The sequence below is a fragment of the Leuresthes tenuis genome, unplaced genomic scaffold, assembly GCF_036924035.1.
Source record: "Leuresthes tenuis unplaced genomic scaffold, fLeuTen1.0.hap1 SCAF_5, whole genome shotgun sequence".
Lineage (NCBI taxonomy): Eukaryota > Metazoa > Chordata > Actinopteri > Atheriniformes > Atherinopsidae > Leuresthes > Leuresthes tenuis.
Window position 1 is genome coordinate 9,614,215 of NW_027325359.1, and position 23,643 is coordinate 9,637,857.

Here is a 23,643-nt window from a genome sequence, read left to right on the forward strand (position 1 = left end):
AAAATAGTGACTTTTATGAATTTTATGTAAAATGTTTTTTACTGTAGTCATTGGCATGGTTGCAGACAGTACAAGCAGACTGCGTACAGAAGAGGGCTGGTGAAATAATGAGTAATATTCTTCATAGCGTGGCAATAACTTGCTTGTTTTTTTTAATCGTTTCAAAAATAAAAATATTTCCCCAAATGCTCTTACTTTGAAGGCGTATTTCTGTCACCTGTGATTTTCCAAATGTTTGAACACGACTTGATGCGGACTGTGAACTCAACCGACCGTCTGTGAACGTCCCGCCTGATCTTCATGGTTGCCATGGTAGACAACAAGTCCCGCCCAAGAAAAAATCTGTACCACCCTTTGACCCAAATTGTACAGTTTGTGACTGGTTGGCGCGTGTGTTGTTGCCATACCACTGTGACTTTATTGGACGAGCCCAACGCCAGTCACAAATGTAAACTCAACAGACTTCCGGCTTCGCTCGGTTGTCCTTACTCTCGTGTATTTATTTGACATGTTTGCTCATCACCGTTGACAAGAAGACAACTTTGTCCGTAAACCTCATATTTTTCACCGACCGAGCATTTGATACAAGGCTGTTAGATGTCCAAAGACAACCGACACGATGGGCGACGGCGTGGCGCCGGGCAGCACCGTCTCGGCCCTAGAGTTAGCCAAGGCGGAGACGGTAGGGAAAGGTCTGGCAGCAATAGCTCTGGCTCCTCGCATGGAGGAGGCAAAGGCAAGAGTGCATCTATAACGAAGGTATGTAGGAAGCAAGACATCGCTGTTAATAGCTGAAATATAGCAGTTAATGCGAACAGTAATAGAAAATATGCAGTTTAATTAAGCTAGCTGGATGGAAGTGAGTGACGTTACCTATCTAGGTTCTTCGATTTTAAAAAAATTAAATATTTCTGGTCACCTTCCCTTTTGCATCATAGGTGTGCTGTTATCGGCTCTGGTGCACCTCCCTAGTGCCTTAGCTGTTTCCTCATCTATCAATACCTTTGTTAACCACAGCAAATCCTAGATTTCTGAGATGACACTAATTGATCGTGATTTTTGTGCATAAATGTGTTGGCATGTCATCGTTGGAGTGATAATGCAACAATAAGTCAAATGTTGTGTAAACTAACATAGGAGCAATGGGTACAAATCTGTGGTCACGTCGCTTGTTGCCTCTGTTTGTGAAGACTTCTTGCAGGATTCCTGTGCTTTTGTAAAAAACACCACATTTCACTTGTCAACATAACAGTAAAACTGAAAACACCATTTTGTGAAACATTAAAACAGAAAAACGCTTAATTTTACCACACCATAGCTTTGACAAAGCAGATTTCACACAAAAAAACGACAAACTATGAGATGCCACTTCATTAAGAACACTGAACAATACATGATCGAAATTTTTTTTAAAAACGATGACATCAAACAGTGGAAATATATTTACAGAAAATATTACATATCACAAAACGATAAAGCACAGTATTTAAAAACAACAAAACACTTAAAAACAGAACAACATTTCAGATAAAAACAGCAAAACAAGACAGCATTTCAGGAAGCTTAGCAGTTTTGGAGAGCTGAAGAACAAAATGAAAGAAATCTGCTTTTTTCTGTCCTGCGTTTCTCTTTTTGTGAGCATGTTCTCCTCCACCGTACCCGTCTGATCCAGAACATCCCTCTGTGCTTTATACAGTGTGTCAGCGCTCGCTGTCTCCGTGTCACCCTGCAGCTATACTCTCATCTCTGGCAGTGCAGGATGGGGGGCAGAGGGGCAGGTCTTCTGTGTTCACATGACTGTGCAGTGTTGTGGCAGAAGTGGAGTGAGAGATGAGAAGCAGAGAGAGTGGGGGCTCTGATGCAGAGGAGGGAGAGAATTGGAGAGGAGCTGTAAATATAGGAAGCTGCATACAGTGGCGAGCAGAGGAGAGTGGCAGGCAACGCGTCGGGCCTAAGAAGTGACTGCTAACTCAGCAGAGTGCCGAAGACTCAGGCTAGATTACAGAGACGGAGCTCTGGAGAGAATAGTCTCCGTGAAAGGGAAGGACTGACGGGCTATTGAACTCTTGTCTCTCACAGCCGCCTCTGAGAGAGGAGTTAACACAGCTGGGCAAGTTGCTATAGCAGTGTGGACTTCACAGTAGGAGTCTATTTTGGGCCTCCTGTCAGACGACGATGTCACCTTGGACAAGTGGCAGTGCTGGTTAGGGAGAACAGGTTGCATGGAGTGGGCTGCTGAGTATGTCAGGAGTGGATAAAGACGACGAACCTGCTTACAGACTTTACTTCTATTCTGTATGTATCCATTAATATTCTGACATTCACTCTCTCCTAATCAGCTAGTGCTTCCCTGCTGTTTTGCTACTTTTGTTTCTAGGTGGACCTCGTCAGGAGGGAAACCTGACACGTGTCCCTTACTTAGCAAAGTCTAGAAAATAAACGTGCCCCGTAGTGCACAGGGGACAAACCGCCTGGGCAAATAATACAGCAGAAGTAGGGTTTAGGAGACGGCTTGTTTACAGCTGATTAAGTGGATCAAGACAATGTTGTAAGCCTCGTTGCCTTAGGCTGCTGCACAGATAGTCATCAGTCGAGAAGAAAAGGTATTCTCAAAAAACACAGTCATCCAGTTGTGCCCCAGCTCGACATTTCAAGGCTTACGGTGGTACTTTTTGCTCCATTTGGCGCACTTGTAGTTGGCGTTCTCTTGTCTCTTGTTCGTCTTTTTCCACTTGCCAGAATAAAGCCCAGGCCAGGCCACTTGACATGTAAAGAATTTTGCACACCAAAAGTAGGTCAGCTGCGACTCTCCCTTAGGGACATTAAACAGTATCAGACAAATACACGCACGCTGTTCCTGCATGTGTAACTTCTAATGAGCTGTTCATATCATTCTGTTAGCCTTGCATCAAACATGTTATCGCACATAAATTCAAGCACGTTTAATGCTTCATTTCCCCCCAAAGCTTCAGATACGACAGAAATCCCCCCCCTTCATCTTTTCATCGTAACGTGTGGTAGGAGAATAATTCTGCCGCGACTGCTCGTCCGAATAGTGGTTCTACTGAGAGACGGCCAGGAAAAGAGAGGCACAGTTTTTTTCCATGACTCATTGGCTATTAAGCAGAGAAGTGCCTCTTGAGTTTTACTTTTGCTTTAGGTAGCTATACTAATGAAACTACATCTCATAGTCGTGTAAAATGGCTAAATTAGGTCTGTACTTTAGTCAATGATATATTGAATAATTTAGAAAGGGGACTGCAGAAGTGGTGCTTGCTTTTTTTGGATGAAAGAGTCAAACTGATAAGGTTCTGTTCTGTCTTCTAATCAAATTTCCCAAAGTCCGAATGAGCAAACAGTCCTACGCACCATAGATGAAGGATGCAGTCTGATAATATTCATTTGTGTTCACAGTATGTGTTTCGCCCGGGGTTTCAGTCCAGTTCACTGATGCATATTCATTGTGTAGGTCAACCATGATGCATGCTGGGCATAGAGTGGGTTCAGAGCTTCTGCCTCTGGCTGTTTCTTCTCTCAGCCTGTGCCAGCAGATCTCTCTCTCCCATACACTTCCAGTCTTGCAGAGTTGTTGCCTCTGTCCCAGTTCACAACATCACTGCAGGGATGGGACGGGGACTGAAACACCATTATGTAATACGTGCTTTGAATTGGAAGTCTTTCGATTCAGTCTAGTGACTCTAACGGCAATTTAGTGCTCTTGATAAGCTTTTGTTTCCCATTTAGCTTGTTCTGCACATGATTTGGTGCACCTTTCCTTTACTACAAACACTCAGCCATCTTTCATGTTCTCTGTGTTATGTTTGAATTTTGTCACTTGTGTACTCTTCTTTTAACCTCCTTTGTGGTGTGAATTAGAATTCGGGATTCATTTTATAAAAAAGGAGGTATGTTGGTTCCCTTCTTGAGATTTCCTTTTTTCTGTGAGAGCAATTAAAAGCACATTTCCCTGCAGCACATTTGATTTTTACTACTGTGCAAAGTGTATTAAAATGGAGGTAACCATAGCAACAGCACTTGTGTTTCGGGCTGTGTTGCTGCTTGGCACGCTCACACAACTGTTGGAAAAAATAAGGAAAGGAAACTAAAGGCTGACAATCAGTGTTTTTAGTTTTTGTACAGGGTATTGTCCCATTTTCTCCTTCTGTGGGTTAAAGTCACAAGCCCAAGGTTTCATTGTAAAGAATAAACATACAGACCAATAGAACTTGTCTTTAAGCAAACATCAGAAACCATTTTCAGTTTTCACAATGTGTTGTGTGCATAATGGCACAAAAGGAAGTACAGAGGCCAGATTGTTCAGTGTGAAGGAAAGTCTTACTCATTTCAATGCTCTGAGTCATTAAAGTGTGTTTGATGCTTGTATTTCTTTTCTTTTTAATCATTATTATTATTTGAATAAAGTGGAAATGTGCAGTGCTGAGGGCTAAGCTAATAACTTGAACATTACCAGGCTTGGTGGCAAGAGACAAAGCTTGCGGAACTATTTAGTAAGAAGTTGTGTCTGTTTTTTTTAAATGTTTAAACTTGTTCTGAGCCTATGATTGATCATTAAGTCTGCCGTTTGTCCTGCAGGCTTCGTTTCAGCGCTCCAACAGCCATGACAAAGTGCGAAAGATAGTCGCTGAAGAGGGCCGGGCTGCTCGAAACCTCATTGCCTGGAGTGTGCCTCTGGAGAACAAAGAGGAGGAAGGTTAGTCGCTGCGTGCAAAAACAAACTTTCAGTTTATGCTGTTTGTGCTGCAGGCGTTCCTTGGTATGTTTGATTTAGATGTGACACCCTTATCTCAGTGCCATTGGCATAGGTTTGGTGATCTGTTAAGAGCATTACAGTCACTGCTTTTGACAATGTCATTCAGAGCCTGTGATGCTACAAGTGGAAAATGCTGTTAATCAGAATACAGAAAATCTGTTGTCCAGCAAGGTGGAAAATGCGCTTTCTTTTTTTCCCCACCAGTCAGAGATGTCCTGTACAAGTACAATGGCTTGTGTTCAAAGTAATTAACAATGGGTCAAGATTTCCTTTTCACACCAGGGTTTTATGACAAATGTTTTGGTGTTTGAAATACGGCTTTGACAGTCCTTGCTAGTCCAATTATCCCACCAGGCTGAGATGCCGAACACCAGGATGTTTTCAACAGGCCGACACACGCTCTACAAACACAAACACATGCTCGTTTTTCTCATCGGAAATAACACGACTAGCTGTCTTTGGTAGCGTTGTCTGGGAAGATTTTGTTCTTATGTGTTTATTTTTCTTTTTTGGGTCAATGTAGGGTCCCAGATTCTCAAAACGACTGAAGGGCTCATGTTAACGGTGATTACATCAGATTGAACATCAATGTCACAGACTGAGAGAGATCAATGAGAAGCTGTCTGATCTACTTAATCATTCGCTCACTCACCTGTGATTACAAGGTGTTGGAGCCGAATATGTGCACTCATTCGAAGAAAAGTGTTTGTCTGCTGTAAGCAACATGCTGCAGTATTAACTAGTGTTAGCGTTGCATCCTGTCTAACCTTATGTGAATTATATGCAACTTAAAGAATGTCTAATTGGTCCACTATGACTGAGGTGAGTTATTTTCAACTTCTCTCTCCACGAGGCTGGGGAACAGATCAGGGTAACAGGGCTAAAGCCAGGTTTATTTGTAGAAGTGCTGTGTGTTATGAATAAGGCATATCCAGTATTTAGCAGAGGGTGAATTAATGTGGTGAAGTTTGACTGAACGCACCTTTTAGAATATGTCTTTGTCCGTAGATGCATGAGCATAAACGGTGAAACTCTGGTCTTTGGAGTTGACATTGACAAACTAACTACAAAACCTCACTGACGTTATTTTGCAAAGGATAGGCTGTCCTCTGAATTGTTGTCCATTGTTGCCATGGTTTTCCTGACAGTAAGAGCCTGCAGCTCTGAGTCGCAGAGATGAAGCCTCGGCTCTCTGACCATATATCAGAATGTTCAATTGCTACCATCCGGTTTTGTTTTGTTTAACACAAAGTTCTGCGTTTGTTAGCTTTATATAGATTCTTATGACAAATTAAAAACATGTTTTCCTCGAGTTGATAACAATTATGCCGTAACTATAAAAGTGACTGTGAAAGCTTAAACATGTAGAAAGGGGATATTTTCAGCTACCCTCCTCATCTATTGCTGTGTTTTTGTGCAACCACATGCTAATATGAATTCTGAAGGCGATACGACAGATTGTTGTGCTTTAAACTGTGAGGACACTACACTTCATACACTGTCCCATCTTACTCAAACCACAAATATTGTGCACACAGTGGCTGTTTCTGTCTGTTTTACCATCTGAATGAAGGGTGAGGAGCATTAATGGAAAAAGGATATCTCACTGAACTTCTGTAATGTTACTGTTTCATAACTCTTGTGAGAAACCCTTTTCCATCTCGGCTTTTTGTTCTGTTTTCTTTTCTAGCAGAGCCTTTTGCATTACCTGTAATTGTAGAAAATTACGAAAATGATGACTTATTATAGAAGTGTAGATGGAAGCTATGATGTGTGAGTCAAGTCATTTCAATCTTTAATGGTTTCAAAAACGTATGAATGAGGAAGTAGGCCACCTAGGAGAGGAGGGGTCTGCTAAGATGGCAACCTTTAGTTGACAGAGAAGCCTCCACAACGGTTTGACAGATGTTTAAGCCTTGGATATTTAATTTATCTACTCAGTAACTAAACGTAAGCCTTTTTTTGTCTTTGTGCTTCTTATTCACACAGCAAAGTCCAAAGGAAACTCCAGCGGCAGTTCTCGGTCTCAGCGGATCAATTCTGGACAGCAAAAGAATAAAAAGCAGGTTGGAATATCATTCTCGCCCACTAGAGGTCTCTGTTCACCAACCTATTGCATTCCTTTCTTCTATCACACATGCTTCTGTCCTCTTACAGAACAAACTTAATGGAAGTGCATCTGTGATTGCCATTTAAATCAGTGTTTTTGCATTATGTGAGTGAGTCTTTGAAAAGTTAATCAAACAGCTGACAAAAGGGGAGCAGTGATGAGTGTACAGCAGCTGCCTGCCTTCCTCTCCTGTTTTAGATCCTGGAATGAAAGTATTTTGTCTTGTTGAAACCACTGTAATTGTTACAAGATATTCAACATAATCTTCATATGTCATGTTGTGTTTACATGCGTTGTTCTTAATAAAACGGCTCATAGCTGACCCAGCCAGCAGCTATTTAACTGAGTAACTGAGGTATGTTGGATGTAACATTTTTTTTTCTGTTCCCATGATGATGGCTCCATGCTTTGTGTTCACAGAATGCTGTTGTGGAAAATAAATGCACAGCTGGATCCTTATTAGACAAGGGGCCAGATAAGAGCCCCACCAAAGTCAGACAGCCCCGCAAAGTGGACCTGCGAGCGCGATACTGGGCCTTCCTCTTCGACAACCTGCGCCGGGCTGTGGACGAGATTTATGTCACATGTGAATCTGATCAGAGCGTCTTGGAATGCAAGGTTAGTCTGTTTTTAAGTAAAAGGTAGTAGGAATTCAGTTTCTGGCTTCAGGATCTATCTGTCCATATTGAACAGACTGTAAAGTCATATAACTTATAAACACAAGGGGGCGACCTTGAGATCATAACAAAATCTCTCATTTATGAATCACATTCCTCTTGATTGGCGCTTGTGTCAAAAGTCCTCTCTGAAGCCTCACTGGTGAGGCAGTTATGACAGGCCTCTCTCTTTGGGCTTGCTGACTAGATAATGTATTGTACGTATGTTGTTTCTGTTTGTGCAGCACTTTGAGAAAAAGGACTTTGCTTCACATAATTTCTGCCTTGATCATCTGTGTTATGCAAGTGTGGGCTTTGTTTTGGTGCAGCCTTAAAGTGGTACTTTGACTTTGCTGCAGGGCGTTCTGACATGATACTGCTTTCCCGGTGTTTTATTGACTCTTCTGCCATACTGCGTTATGCTTAACATGATTCTGGTGATGGCCTGCGGTCAACGTTGTAGCCCAGTTCCCTGTGGTCACGCCTGACTCCGTGTCAGTGCCACGGCGCAGCTCCCTGTGGTGTTATAAGCATGCTGTCGGTTGTCATGTGTCAGACAACAGGCAGCTTTTTCTTCCCTCATACCGCTGTATCTCTCTAAGCTCTAATGCTGTCTAATGGGCATGAAGCCGGGTGCTGTTCTTAATCCCCTATCCCACCCAGCTTGTGCTTAATGGACACTGATAAATGATGGAGTCATCTGGAGGGGAAGCAGAGTGCTTTGATTTCCCCCAGCCTCAATCCCCCAGTGTAGCTTTGGTCAGCCTGCGTTGTATGCTTTCACACAAACAGCCCACCATTTTCCACCTAAAAACGTATGAGCGTAATCATTGCCAGGAACTGATGCCCAATTATCAGCTAAGGCTATGTTACTGTAATATATTATGTAATTTCGAATGAGAACCTTGGTGCTGACCTCTTCTGTTTTCCCTCACAAAGTGAAATTGCTCACCCAGCAGAATGGATCATGTATATCGTTTTTTTTTTTATTAATGCCTACACATTTTTTGAAAAAAAAAAAAAATGTTTTCAACCCAGAGCAGGCAGGAGAGCTTCTTGGAATCCCCGTTTGCCCGGAGGCTTTATATCGTTGGGAAATTAAATGAAAAGGATTATTCTAGTCTTAGGTGGTTTAAATGAAAATACAGAAGGATAAATAATTTACTTGAGGTCAATAACGTTCACCTTGGTTGGACACGGCTTTCCTGTTCATTTGTGTCTAAATGTATGGACCACAGGCTTTTACTGTCTACCTTACTTTATGGCAATGCCTCTTGAAGGTTAAACATTCATCAGTCATTTCTCATGAAGTGTTATGTTTGGGTAGATGTGACTGTTAATATGCAGAAATTCACTTTATGTTGCTTTCGCTCACTGTTGGTTTATCTGTCCGAGGGTCAGCAAATCTCTCTCCATCTTGGCGTTCATTACCAAATGAACACTGGACCACAGCGGTGGACTTTGCCGGTTAACCAGCCCCAATCAGCAGACCTGCTGCTGGACACATCTTTCACTGGCTTGACTTGTCTATTAACTAAAAGCACTGTGAAGCTTTACTCTCAATTACCACTCCCTTCGCGCTCCCCATCAATCAGTTGTGTCTGTTTCATTAGAGCTCTGGGAAAAAGCCCCTCGCAGGCCACCGCTTCTGCATAACCAACTCTGTGACTCCGTCCAAGTGTAGATAATAGGCATTTGTTGTAAGGAATGTGCCTTCTCTGTTCTTCCTCAAAGCGGTGAATTGTTTCCTTTTACACTGCCAGCTCTTGCTTTCAGGCAAAGCTTGTACACTTTACGAGGTCTCCTTTGTCATTTTGAATTGATCAGTGAAATTTGGGCTTTCAAGGGGCCTTTGAAATGCATACCTATTGGTTTGAGGTGGAAAAATGTGTGCATGGCATTTGTAAGTTTTTTGTAAGTTAAGAACAGTAGGGCTGACTTTTTTTCTTTTTCTAATCATTGAATAACCTGTAGATTATTATTGTCTTTTTTTTTTCTTCAAGGGAAATATCAAACACATTTTGTGATATACCTGCAAAAGTTTTTAATTCATTTTTGTTTAACTGCTGTCTATAGGAGGTGTTGATGATGCTTGACAACTACGTTCGGGATTTCAAAGCCCTCATAGACTGGATCCAGCTTCAGGAGAAGTTGGAGAAAACAGATGCCCAGAACAGGTGATCTAAAGTTACTCTTTTCTCAGTGCCTTTCTTTGTCCCTCAGTCTCATTCATTCCCTGTTTTGAATTGCTCCCTGCGGTGAAACTGCAAGTGCTGGTGGTCCCTGGCTTTGAGTCACAAACACAAATGGATCAATAGTCTTGGCTTTAATTCAAGGAGATCCATGAGTTTATTGGCTTCTCTTTAACACAGTGACCACCGCAGCCGTAAATTGACTAAGAAATTAAATTCCCAGTGCCACCTCCCAGTTTGTTCATTTAAAGTGTACTGTTAATCAATAAGACAACCCGAAACTGCTACGTTTCATTGATTGCAAACATCAGACACCCCACCCATATACCAAACGTGTGAGTCAAGTCTGTGCTCGTTTAGCAACAGAAAGTATAATTAGTTTGAATGTTAAGTAATGTGTGGCACTTTCACTTTGTTCAGGCCAACCTCTTTGGCTTGGGAGGTGCGCAAGATGTCTCCAGGACGACATGTGATGCCAAGTCCAACTGCAGACAGAATGGTACCCTCTCCGGGTGCACGTCGCGCCCTTAACTTTAGGTAAGAGCTCTTTGACTACTCTTTTTTTTCATTTTTAAATCGACATATGCGAGAACTATCAATAGTTTCAATGGTGCACTCTGTTGTTTCAGAGGCTAGAAAGTGCAGACTAAATCCAACCAGACAGCCAGTGATTGCTGATGGAGGAGCATTCGTTTAATTCAATTTGTTGAGGCTCTCGCTCTTAGGCCACAGAATCATTTGAAGGTGTAGACGAAAGTGTTGGTTAAAGACTGCTGAAGCATCGGTTCAATATGTGCACTACTCTGTAATCTGATACTGCAGGAAATGGATATTGATCATGACTGAGGCCTGTTGTACAATACAGTTCCGTGCTATCTCAGAGTGGAGCCTACTGGGAGGGGATAGATAGACTGTTTTCAGCAGTTTGTTTTCGAGGGGCAGTACAATAGAAGCGGCTCAGAAATGGGCTTCAGTAAGATTTAAAGTTCTACCTGTTGACAGTGAAGGCACCACCTTGCAGGTGCTCATTTGTTTGTTCTCATGCATTGTGTGTGTGTGTGTGTCTTGGGCAGTGGTCCTCCATCAACGCTGGCTGCAGCTCGGCTCTCCCACACAGGCCCCAGCTGGGCAGACAGAGTAAAGTGCACTCAGTCTGTCCATAGTTCCAGTCAACCCATCGCATCCCCCGCAGAAAAACCTGGTAAGAAATTCCCACGAAGGCCCACTACAGAACTCAAAAGAGAATGGTTTGAATCAGTTTCCATCTGTTTATGGAGAGCACTGTGTGTTTTCAGGTAAAAAGGATGCAGAGGGCTGGGAAACTGTGCAGCGAGGACGCACTGCCAAACCTCGCTCTGCTGCCATAGTTGCCAAGGTCAGTCCTGTCTTGGTTCATGTCGCCCCAAAACAGGACAGCGCCAAGAGTAACCAGTCACATCTGCCGCCACTACAAGAGCAACAGCTTTGTGCTGAGTGTCCTCCGGACAAGGATGTGACCCAGACTGACACTGGGCAGCAAATCCCTGCGGGGCCTGACTCTCCAGAGGAGGATAAATGTCCAGAGAATGGACACATAATGGAGGTACTGATGTTGAGTACCTTGTGACGTCTTTACTCACTGAGCAGTCCCTGGATATAAATTATTCACGTGGAGCAGTGCAACACTAGATCATTTTATCAGCCACATTTGTTTTTGTTTTGGGCTCCATGGTATTAATAGGCAGACCGTCCAGACAGGCATATCAGCTTTGAAACGATTGATTGTACGCTAACATTGCAGAGGCACAAAGGCCCATGTTCATTGTCATGAAATAAATGCAGATGCATCAAGACACACTTGGTAAGAGTGTGTTACAGCCATTGGATGATATAGAAATACATCCCTGTATTTCCAATTTGTCTGCCTAATTTGATCATACCTAGATGTTTAGAGCATGTCAATACCCTATGGTGCCCAATACCTCCCTGCATGATTTGTGTTTTATCGATGTGTTGAGTAAGGACTGATTTTATATATATTTTAAATTACTGTCATGAACTGCTTGAAATATGCATGTATTTACTTAAGTTTGCGTGTGTTTGTGTGTGACTGTTGGTGCAGCCCCCTGCAGAGAGTGTACAAGACTCAGGGCAGTGTGTCGACGCCCCCTGTGAAGACGCGCCTCCCCCCATACCATCTCTTACCCCATCCCAAGCCTCAGAGTGCTCTCCATCCACAGGCTCTATCCCACCAACAGACATTACCATATCAGTCCCAGTTCCCACTCTGGCCGTTACTCCATCCATAGACCTACCCCAGACGGATGTGCTCAGTGCTCTGTTGGCCTTTGGGGACATTGGGGCTCAGGGAGGCGCGTCACAGGGCATGGCCACATCTGCTCCAGGACAGGCCGAGACTCCCATGGCAGCGCTGAAACTGGAGAGTGTGCTGGATCCCACAGAGCTTTCTACTGTGAGTGCTGAGAGATGGAGGAGCAGAGGGAGGGGAGGGCTGACAGGGCAGGGATCCCCAAGAGTCCTTCACCGTCTAAACAAAGTCAATCCTAAGAAACCTCCAGTCTGAATGCGCAGGCAGGACTGCACAGCTCTGAGTAATGTTGTTATAGCACCATTGACCGTTAAGAATAGCTGTGAGTAGGTGGGATTTGTACTCAGGCAAGTAGTACTAGGGTGTTGCCCACAAGTAATCTATCAACTTGCATTAGTTTTATATGTTATATGTGTAAAATGCTGCTTTCTTTCTTCAGATGTTAAATATGTACGCATAAGAATTATTTTCACTGCTATAGTTGCATCTAGGTCATCGTGTCCCTAGAATGTACACCCATACTGTTTAACCTAGTCATACAAACCCCACATTAAAGACAGACACAGCTGCAGCAGTTGGTTTAGAGTACTCACCTCCCTGGAGTTATCTGTGAGTCTCCCCTTATCACTGCAGTGCCATGAACATCTTTAAAACCCTTTGAGTAAACTAACAGTGTCACGGAGCAGAACCACCAGTTGCCTCCTTCCACCATCTCCTCATCCTCACTGTTGTGCCTTGCATGACTTTTGAATGCTTCCCCTTTTGTGATCCTTGTGGTGGTTGTGTGGTACAAACTTGGAATGGGTTTATGTGACATTCCTCTGAATCTTAAGATCATGTACCCGTCTACAAATCTAAATCGGGCGTAAGCTTGTTTCCATCGGGTATAGGTTACCTGTTAGTGTTATGTACTAAGTGACCAGAGAAGTAAAACACCTGCAATATCTCCAATGTTCTAAGAATGTGTTACACACCATCAGTGTATTTTGTCCTCCTAATATACCTTTTGGAGGGGATAAATATGAAACATTCCTCTCAACGATATACTCTGTGGCATCACTGTAACGGTGATTTCCATTTTCTGGTCACATAGTTTACAACACACACCCACACACACACACACACACACACACACACACACACACACACACATACATCTTTGATAAAATACATATTTTTTTTGATAACTCAGCATTCATGAACTATTAAATGTCTGCATGTGTGATGGGGTCGGTGCGTGTGTTCAGCCCCAATCAATGGCAGAGGTCCTGGCCAAGAAAGAAGAGCTGGCAGACCGTCTGGAAAAGGCCAACGAAGAGGCGATTGCGAGTGCCATCGCCGAAGAGGAGCAGCTAAATAGAGAGATTCAGGCAGAGAACAACGACCTGGAGACTGACAATGAAAGTGACTTCTCTGTAAGATTGATCTTACCTATTTATGTGCATTAACGTTTGGTGCCTTTGCTTTGCCAGTTATTTTGGAAAAAGTTATCCCAGACTGTACATTTTTACATGTATTTTGAAGTGACGAAAAAAACCAAAACAAAAAATACCTTCACCACAGGCTGGCATCAGCGGTGGAGGTTGTGGAGTTAATATGGACTGGAGTGACATGCTGGCAGACTTTGATGGTATGGAGGGTGAGATCCAAGATACCTAAATACCGTAAGTCTTTTGTTGAGGCCAAAGTTGCACCCCGGTTAATTTGTTGTGAATGTTGTTTGTTCTGTAGCCCGAGAACCGTGGCGTCAGAGCACCTCGTGGGGAGACATGGTAGAAGAAGAACCTGCTCGGCCTCCTGGACATGGAATCCACATGCATGAGAAATTGTCCTCACCGTCACGCAAAAGGTCCGAAACCTTTTCCTTTTTCTTGTTGTTGGTCTTTTTTTCTTTCTTGTTTCTTTCTTAGCAGACGTGTACATGGCTGAACCAATAATGTCCATCCACTCTTCTTACTTTAATAAAGATTTCATTTAGCATCTTGAGAGTAAACCCCTTTGTCCGATCCCTTGTTTTTTTTTTTTTTTAAAGTTAACATCCAAAATGTTAAAACGAACCCACTGTGCAAGTTGTTCATAGAAAAAAGGTGAACGTTTTTTGTTTCCGTATTTTTTGACAGAACCATTGCAGAGTCGAAGAAGAAACATGAGGAGAAGCAGCTGAAGGCGCAGCAGCTGAGAGACAAACTTCGTGAGGAAAAGACACTCAAACTGCAGAAGCTCATGGAGAGGGTAAGGAAGCTGTGCCAACATGACCAACAGCGCTTTGAAGAAATTCAGTGCAAGCTAAGCTTGGTCTGGCTCACAATGAGAGCTTCTGTCAGCACACCGCTCGATAGAATCACTAAATGTTATAACCCCTTCCAACCACATCCACGGCAGCTGGCTGCAGGCAGCTGTGAGAGACAACCCCAGCCAAAATCAACAGCCTTTCATGAAGTTTGTTTTTTATACTTTAGGCCATAGCAAGATGAGTGAGCACTTGAATGAATTGGGTTAACCACATAAATTCATGAAGTGGTGCCTTTTCTCGGTAATCCCCACATGGACACACTGGAGAGGGTGGAAACTGAAAAGTCCGCTGTCTGTTTAGTCTTGAAGAATCTATTGTATATTCCTCTAGTTTCACTACTCCTGCTGCTTTCGCTTCACTCTCTGCAGGAGAAGGATGTGCGTAAATGGAAAGAAGAGTTGTTGGAGCAGCGTCGGAGGATGATGGAGGAGAAGCTTTTGCATGCTGAGTTTAAGAGAGAGCTACAACTCCAGGCAATCGTGAAGAAGGCCCAAGAGGAAGAGGCCAAGGTAGAGAAGGCAGCCCCCTGAAAAGCTGCGCATTGTGCTTGTGACACTTCAGAAATTTTACAAATGAAGTGAGTTCAACGTGCTTCATTTAGTTGACATTGTGCATGTTCCTAACCTTGTGTATATTTTCCCAAACAGGTGAATGAAATTGCCTTCATCAACACTCTAGAAGCCCAAAATAAGAGGCATGATGCCCTGGCCAAATTAAGTGAATATGAACAACGCCTTAATGAACTGCAGGAAGAGAGACAGAGGAGACAGGAGGAGAAGCAGGCCAGAGATGAAGCTGTTCAGGTTGGAACTTTTACAGACAGACTTGTTTTTTCCCTTTTGGGATTTTTCACAATTGACTGCATCTCGGTTCATTTCTTGCTTCGTCCCTAGGAACGTAAGCGGGTCTTGGAAGCAGAGCGGCAGGCAAGAGTGGAGGAGCTGCTAGTGCGGAGGAAGGAGCAGGAGGCTCGTATTGAGCAGCAGAGGCAGGAAAAAGAGAAAGCCAGAGAGGATGCAGCACGGGAAAGGGCCAGGTTTGTTGTCCCAAACCCCTTCAGTCTGGGTGTATGTAAAATGTGCATTTAGGAAACATTTAGACCCCATCACTTATTATACATTTCGTGTTTTAGAATGAACTTTGAAAGAAAGAATTTTTGCCCATAAATCCGCATTCCTTCTCTTTTTGAAGAGACCGAGAGGAGCGTCTGGCGGCTCTGAGTGCGGCCCAACAGGAGGCCATGGAGGAGCTCCAGAAGAAAATTCAGATGAAAGTAAGTTCATACCATGCCACCCTGCGTCTTTAACAGACATCATGTTGGAATCCCTGTTTCCCATATGACTCCTGGTTTCTGGTTTCGTTTATAGCACGATGAGAGCAGCCGTAGGCATATGGAGCAAATCGAGCAAAGGAAAGAGAAGGCGGCTGAGCTCAGCAGCGGTCGGCATGCTAACACAGACTACGCTCCCAAACTGACCCCATATGAACGCAAGAAACAGTGCTCACTCTGCGGCGTTGTAGTATGTAAAGTTCCATCGCATCCGTTTCAGGCCTTGTTGATGTCATTTGAAGTCATCAACTTATTTATTTATTTGTTTCTGTTTGTCTGTTTGTTAATTGATTGTTGGATTTATTTGTATGCTTATTTATTTTCTTTTCATATTCATTTGTTTTTGGTTAAATTTTTGAGTAACAGTACAATTTGGTAGGGTAGTGAAACGCCTTTTTAAAAAGCTCATTTCAAATGTTCTGCAGTTGTTCTCCAGGCCATAATTTATTTTATCTATTGAGTCAATATCTACAGACACGTGAAAAAGAAAGTATAAAGTATTTCTAAGGTTTTGTGCAGCAGGATGCAAGAAATAATCCAATTTTCAAAGCTTAAAGAGTAGGTTATTACAACCTCAGAACAATAACACATTACATGTTGTTTGTATCATTATTTCAACAAAAAATTAAGCCCAAATGCTAAATTAATGTGTGTGTGTGGGGGGGGGGGGGGGGGGGGGGGGACTAATTACACCCTTACTGCTTCCACAGGATTTTAGATTGGAAATAACAGCCAAGTGCTGTTAATGAAACGCTGGTCTGCAGCAGTTATGTGTGTGCTAAGACAATGCCAAGGAGGAAAGACATCAGCAATGACCTCAGAGAAGCAAGTGTCGCTGCCCATCAATCTGGGAAGGGTTTGAAGTCTATTTCCAAATAATTTGGAGTCCGTCATTTTACAGAGAGGAAGATTATTAAGAAGTAGAAAACCTATAAAACATCTTCCCAGGAGTGGACGTCCCTGCAAAGTTAACCCCAAGATTAGACCTTTCGGTGCTTGAAGTAATAGCTATATCTCAGACAATTTAGAGATACCATTGCACCTAACATGCATGCTTTGGGACGATGGGAGGAAGCTGGAGTACTCAGAGAACCCAGAGAGAACCCACACATACACGGGGAGAACATGCAAACTCATTCAAACACAGAAAGGCCCCAGCTGGGACGGTGCTAACCGCCACACCACTGTGCAATGTCTATATACATATACATTTTCCACATATATATGTGGAAAAGATGGCAAAAATCAAAGACTTTGTGTAAGGTTTAATGTATATAGACATTATGTGTATATAGCACATGTGTGTGTGTGTGTGTGTGTACAGAAAATGCTGATCCGAAGGTGATTCAGAGGATTTTAAGAGGAATACTCATTTAAATGAGGATTTAACCTCATTGATTAAAGAGATTTATGACTGGATATGATTACACTTTTTTTTTTCTTTCCTTCTTACATCTGGCAACAAATTTCACAAGCAGGCACATTTATCTCTGATTAACTGGCTACCACGACAACAAGGGTGGGACACCTTGAATCTTCAAACCAGCATCAGATAAAAACGGAGGGTTGAGGGCGAAAAAGGGAATCTTGTTAAAACGTTAGATGACCTTGGCCGACATCCGACACCAGAGATCATGGATGGGTCAGCAGCAAGCACTTTATTTAATGACATTAAAGACAAACCATCTGAAACGGGCTCGTTTCCAGAAATGGAACAAAAACAATTCCTGCTATACACCTGCCTCTTGTCATGGCCATTTGTCAGACATGCGCTGCATTTATTTAGACATCTCTGATAAGCGACTGTTGTTGGCGACTTGCATTTGGCAAATTACTCATGTTTAAGTAATTTAGTTTGTTATTTTCATTTATATATGTTGAACTGTTTTTTTTTTTTTGTTTTGTTTTTTGTTTTTTAAGGGTTAAAATCGGAGAACATGGTGTTAAGTTAAATTCAGCTCATGATTTAGTTTGATACGAGTTTTTTAAGTTAAAGGTCACATGAAGATTATATACGGTAAAGGTAATAGTCTGTAATGTGTCCTTAGTAACAAATCCCTGTACTTTTCTGCATTATTTGCTTTAGACTGAGGTTTAGGAGCGGGAAGTTATGTCCTATTGTACGTATCCATGTGGTGTATCGTTTCACCAGGGTAACACTGGGCCCTGCTCACCCTTTCCTGCCTTCTGTCGCCATTGTGTCTGCTCCACTGACCTCTGACCGCTGTGTTTGTATTTGTAGATCACCTCAGAGGTGCACCTGTTCAGCCACACCAAGGGCAAGAGGCACCAGCAGGCCGTTCGAGACAGTAGCAGCATCCAGGGACGGGAGCTCTCCGACGAGGAAGTGGTGCGTATAACCCGCACCCTGCTGGGAACAAACATCCACTCTCTCTGTCAAAGAATACAACCCTGCTGCTGCTGCTGCCTGTGTCATGTAAATGGACAAAGAGAGGTAGCAGTTGTCTTTTATGACGCGCTCGTTATTATTGTTTATGCATCCCTTTATACACTGCCACAGCTCTGTTTGTGGCTTTGTGAGATCACAAATGGGCCTTGAAAAGTACACAGTTGAGGTTCAGCGCTTCAGTGGAGCACTGACATCGCCCTCTTGTTCCGAGGCTTTTTTTTTTTCTTTTTTTCTGTCACGGAGTAGCTTTTCATGGGAAGGCAGCTTGTTAATGCAAGGTAACCTCTAAGGCTGCAATGTGAGATTGGCTTTTCAGCGGTGCTCATTGTGAGGCTGACAACTGGTGGTGCTATATGCAACACCTTTGGCCCCACCAACTCCTCTTTTTCAACATGACATAATTGATACTCCTGCTTTGCTTTTTTTTTTTTTTTTTTTAAATCATTGCCTTTCTAACTGCAAGCTGTTTTTTTTCAATATGTCTATCTGTCAGTTTTTTCTAATCAGTTTTTAAGCCCTCGCTCAGCTCTGACTTGAAAGATGTTTCTGGGAATTACAACTTGTTGCACTTTCACTGGTTACTTTCTGAAGCCCAAATCGACGTGTCTAAACTTCACGCACCATGGTCAGATTTATGTAAAAGTTGCCGTTCTGCCATAAAAGCCTCTATTTGTATGAACTGCTGTGCATTTATATTCCCCACATGATTGAGCTGTCTGTGGCGGGTGTCAATTCACCCGCTGCCCAAAAATACCACAGATGGCAAAATAAGCTGCAGAGCAGTCCGTGCAGCATAAGACATTGAGACATGTTTCTTTGGTATGAGTCTCTGTCATCTTTAGTAATGTTATTATGATCACGCTTTTAATCTTAAAGTCACTGACCAATTCTCATTCTCTAAGCCTATAAAATTCAGTAATTTTATCTCTTTATGAAGGATGTTAAATTGTTGTTATGATCAACAGGGCTGGATTGATGTATGGGCGAAGAGCTCAGAGATTGTATTTCATTGACTACTTCTACTCACCATCCCCTCCGGTTTAATGTGACAAATTGACTTTTAATTCCTTATAAAAGGACTTGAATAATTTGCTATCAGTAGCTCACAAATGGAAAATAAAGCAACTCGGAAAAAATGAATAATTGAAACGATTGCCATCCTCCCATCTCATCTGAGAAATCCTCCAACAGGATGGGATTTCATAATGTGCATTGTTAATTAGCAAATCCAAACTACACTAATTCTTTTTGATAAGAGGACCCTGAATATTTCCCTGTACAACATGGCTTGTACTTGGCCCAGTTAATCAAATTACATTTGCTGACAAATGATAGAAAGTTGTCTCATTGTTTGATCTATAATACATAAAAGTATTAAACACTTCTGACACAGGCTTCTTTGAGGAAGGACTTAATGTTCTTCTGTTGCTTCTCTGTTGCGCTTGGACAGCCCGACCGGTAGAGAATGACCTCTCAGAAGCTCTGAATAGTCCTAAAGGGCTTGTTGAAATATCAAGACGGCCAGCTGAATTGAGCTTCTCCCACCCTACGTTGTCTTATGGTCTGAATGTTGTTAAAAGTTCTGTTTGTACAATATGAGCAGTTACAGTAACAGTAAGGTCGCGTAAACGATTGTAATTTTGGGACTTTAATCTAATGTAGTCTCATGTCTTTACTTTGGAGCTGAAGATGAAAGAGAGATGGAATGTAGCTTTGGGGTCAGTTTTTTTTTTTAAAAGGCTTTTGTATATGTCAAAAGAAGCAAAGGAAAAACATTTCTCATTGAACTTAGATTTGTATAGACTGCCTTTTAGATCTGTGACAGGTCGGCTAGTCCCGGGGAAAGGGAGGGATGTTTACAGTGCTACCACATTTCTCCCACCAGAGGGAATCTGTGATAGTGTGTGGTAGTGGTACCCTCAGGTAAACCTCTGAATTACCCAAAGTCCTCACAACTTCCAGGCAGACTGATCTCCTTGAAACTGAAAATGTTACAGTAAAAATTCCAATGGAAAAGGATTGTAGTCTGTGTGTCAGTGTTGTACTGATTTTTAAGATATCTTTTATGAAACCACTGCAACTTTGCAACAGATTATGTTCTGGGTGGGTTACTGAAACAATTCCATTAAGTGAATGGCTTGTGTGCTGGATATCCTCTCAGAGATATTACAGAACAGCTAGCTCTGAGGCATGGTACAGCTGTGGTCACGAGTCACGACCGACCTGCAATATCAGTGACAAGGGGGGCAACAGTGCACACTCATCAGAAATACAGACACCTGTGAGAAGAAGCGACACCCTCACACGGAATACCCAAAGTTATCATCATCCACTATGTGCTGTTTTACTTTAGTTACCATTGAAAAATCATCCAACTGAATTACCAAATTATTCAGATCAAGTACAGTATTTGACAAACATTAAAAAGCCCCAAAGTTTCGGTTCAGATGCTACATGACAAGCTTTCTATGATATGGAATTGTAATAATGTAAGTATACCAATTTATATATGTATTTGAATTTGACAGGCTCATGATTTACATTAACATCCCCATTTTTGTCAAGGTTTTTCATTAAAATTGTATCATTTTGATTGGTAAACACTCTTTTTATAACTCCAACAAAAAAAACTAAAATAAAAAAAATCTGATGTGAAATAACATTTGTACAACAGTATTGGTATAGAAGTAATTTATCATGTAGATTTTCATGGAATCTGGTTCAAGATGCTAAGGAAACCTTTTGGATTCAGTCTGGAGTTCTGTGGCTCAGATTCAGTTCTGCACACTTTGGGTTTTTACATCTCCTCTCAGTGAAGACCCCTATTCAGGCAGCAGGTGCAGGAACAACACTGACCAAAGGGTATGGCATCCCACACACACGTTAGCTTGCCTGCTGAATGGAAACCCTTTATCTGAGGACCAACCTATTCTCTGGGGTACTGCATGACAGCATAATTGGGTAATTGGTTTCTTGCACATGCATCATGCTGTTCAAATTGAGTTACATTCCCCTTGTTCCTGGTGGAAATATCAGAATCATCTGACAGGGCCAGACAGAAGGCAACACCTCCAGGCTGCTAGCATGTCTATGGGTGGGCAGGTGGGTACAAAAGAGGATAGAGAATTGGAGGTAATTACAGGATCCAGTGGTGCTATTGAGAGGTGTCACACGGTATATTCAGTGTCACACGTTAAATGTATCACTTCTTCTGTGGTTTGACAAGGATTATATGGTATTTGCAGTTGTATTTTCACCTGATCTTTCCAGTTTTTCTTTGTCTTTGTAACCTATCCTGGACATGTCACTGAGAAGAAGATTATATGCAAAAGATGCTACGCCCCCCTTTTCTTATATGGATTTTTACAAATGCATTAATGTACATGCAGTATTTTTAAGTTGTAGGTTCGACCTAATTAGACTTACTTTGGAACATGTGATATTTTAAGCTGATGTTTAAAAATGTTTTAAGTGATGTGTTGTTCTGAAGGATATCTGGTATTTGAGTGATATTACAACATTTGCATTTTAGATTTAATGGGCTGTCGTAAAACTTAAAGAACAAAGGAAAAATCCGTTAGAGTTCAAGTAGTTTTAAATCTTCTTAAAAGCAATGTTATAGGAATGGATTTATGGGACTTATGTGACTAAAATTGATTCATAGATTTATTATTAGTAATAGTCCAGCAGCAATTGGCGAACATCTCTGACATGTTGATCCTTTTTGGTTTTTTTTTTCTACTTTAGGAGCATCTTTCCCTGAAGAAATATATTGTTGATGTTTTGACGGACAGCTCTGTTTCGTCTGAGAGTGTGAAGGATGGAGAGGAGCGCCAGAAAGCAAGGAAGAAGGCGAAGAAGCTCCGCGCCAGGATGAACTCCAGGTAGCACCATGGTCTTTCTCTCCCTCTGTATGTCTTTCTCCATTCCTTTCCCCTCGTTATAACCACACATGCACTGAGGACAAAACTGTGCCAGGACTTTTTTTTTTATTATTATTATCTCTTTTTTTATGAGTGACAAGGAGGTGGAAAGCAGATTCTATTTGCATCCTGGCTGTCTACAAGGTAACACTGATGAGCCTAATTTATGACCACTTTCTGTGATTGGGGAGCGAAGCTGCAAATCGATCCGTAGGTCCCCGGCTCTCCCCCCCGTAAAGAGCTTTTCTCCAAATTGCTGGAACGGCATTGCCAAATCTGAAGTCCCCTTTGGTGTACAAGATGTATGTTAAAGTATGTACGTGCCATGGCTATTTTTCTTCTTCTGAGTTATTGATTTTTAAATGACGTATCAAAGAGAATCAATAGCAATCAACAAATAGGAGGTGACAGTGCTGTATGTCATAACCTGGACTTTAGCTCACTATAACGGACTGTCACAGCAGGGAGGGAGGAGGGTGGAAACAGGCCCATTGTTGACAATATGTACTGGCGAAGTTACTGATGCAGATTATTGAAAGGATTCCATCACAGGATGACATTAACGTGTGAAATACACTTAGGTTATGTTTCGTTTGCCGAGTTGCCGACCGTTACGACAGACCAAACGGTAAATTGGCTACATCACCTCAGAACTTGAGTGTACAAACCCTTTGGCTTTTTTGCATTACCTTTAACGCAGTAGCAGCATGGTGACTTAAAGGCTGTTGTAGCTGTTGTTCGAGGCAGTGAAAACAAAAACATTACATAGCAGAAGGGGAGGAGAACGCCACTGGAAATGACAAGCCGATCGTTTGGCTTATTCTTGTTTGATATCTGCTGAGTTAATTAGTGTCGGCCTCACAAAGTTCTCATAACACACCATCTATCACCCTTGCCTTAACTGCTTATTAGGAAACATGTCAGCAAAATACTAATTCTTCTCTCAGGGGATTGGTTGCTGGATTTCTTGGTCCTCCGGTCTGCTCGGGGAACTGTCCTTCAGCATTTCACTGACCCCAAACGGCTTCAATAACCCAACCGGCACTTAGTGTTGCGTCTTTCTGGAAAAACATAGGAAGTAAATCAAATGAGGATGTTATTTATGCCTTAATCATTCAGATATGATTAACCCTGATTAATTATTCAAGATCTTGGTTGGAATCATAATTGCGAAACAACCCGGATACATTAACTGATTGCCTGCTGAGAGTTTTCTGCATCACTTTTGTTTGGAACATATTAAAGATAAATTATCAAGCAGTGCTGTCTTAATGACCTCTCCTGAACACTCATCCATTCAGTCATTTTCTTTCTTTTTTCTTTTTTTTTTTTTTATCTATTTATCTTTCTTTATTCCTTTTAAATGGACTGGCTATGTTATGGAGTGCATTTCTTCCTTGGTATCCCAGAGGCCCATTGTGATATTGTAAATGCAGACAGAATTACGTCTCCATCCTATTAATTATTATTATTATTATTATTATTTACTTATCACCATTAATACATTTTCCTCAAAAACAATTAATTGCTGTCATGCTATTCAGAAGAGAGTATCAATTTTTCTCTTGGCTGCAGAGACTAATAGAGGCTCAAACACCCACGTCTTTGGCGCTTTATTCGCAGTACTGCTGTTTTAGCCTTTGTGAGGCT

The 23,643-nt window shown here is 42.1% G+C and overlaps 1 protein-coding gene across 4 annotated transcripts in view; it reads left to right on the forward strand.

Annotated features, from left to right (window-relative positions):
• The first annotated feature begins 441 nt into the window (after window positions 1-441).
• Window positions 442-23,643, forward strand: part of scaper (S-phase cyclin A-associated protein in the ER) — a 55,868-nt gene continuing 32,666 nt past the window's right edge. Inside the window, exons 1-20 of one of the 4 annotated variants that reach the window (XM_072385837.1) lie at window positions 442-759; window positions 4,594-4,711; window positions 6,761-6,837; window positions 7,302-7,499; window positions 9,614-9,714; window positions 10,150-10,266; window positions 10,803-10,930; window positions 11,025-11,311; window positions 11,831-12,181; window positions 13,285-13,452; window positions 13,601-13,667; window positions 13,769-13,886; window positions 14,158-14,269; window positions 14,699-14,839; window positions 14,978-15,133; window positions 15,224-15,366; window positions 15,522-15,603; window positions 15,698-15,850; window positions 17,903-18,010; window positions 21,818-21,954. In XM_072385837.1, the coding sequence (XP_072241938.1) occupies window positions 598-759; window positions 4,594-4,711; window positions 6,761-6,837; window positions 7,302-7,499; window positions 9,614-9,714; window positions 10,150-10,266; window positions 10,803-10,930; window positions 11,025-11,311; window positions 11,831-12,181; window positions 13,285-13,452; window positions 13,601-13,667; window positions 13,769-13,886; window positions 14,158-14,269; window positions 14,699-14,839; window positions 14,978-15,133; window positions 15,224-15,366; window positions 15,522-15,603; window positions 15,698-15,850; window positions 17,903-18,010; window positions 21,818-21,954 (2,924 nt within the window). In that variant the 5' untranslated portion in view covers window positions 442-597. Of the gene's footprint in view, window positions 760-1,880; window positions 2,296-4,593; window positions 4,712-6,760; window positions 6,838-7,301; window positions 7,500-9,613; window positions 9,715-10,149; window positions 10,267-10,802; window positions 10,931-11,024; window positions 11,312-11,830; window positions 12,182-13,284; window positions 13,453-13,600; window positions 13,668-13,768; window positions 13,887-14,157; window positions 14,270-14,698; window positions 14,840-14,977; window positions 15,134-15,223; window positions 15,367-15,521; window positions 15,604-15,697; window positions 15,851-17,902; window positions 18,011-21,817; window positions 21,955-23,643 lie in introns of those variants that run through there. The other 3 variants (XM_072385838.1, XM_072385839.1, XM_072385840.1) reach the window with 3 other exon arrangements.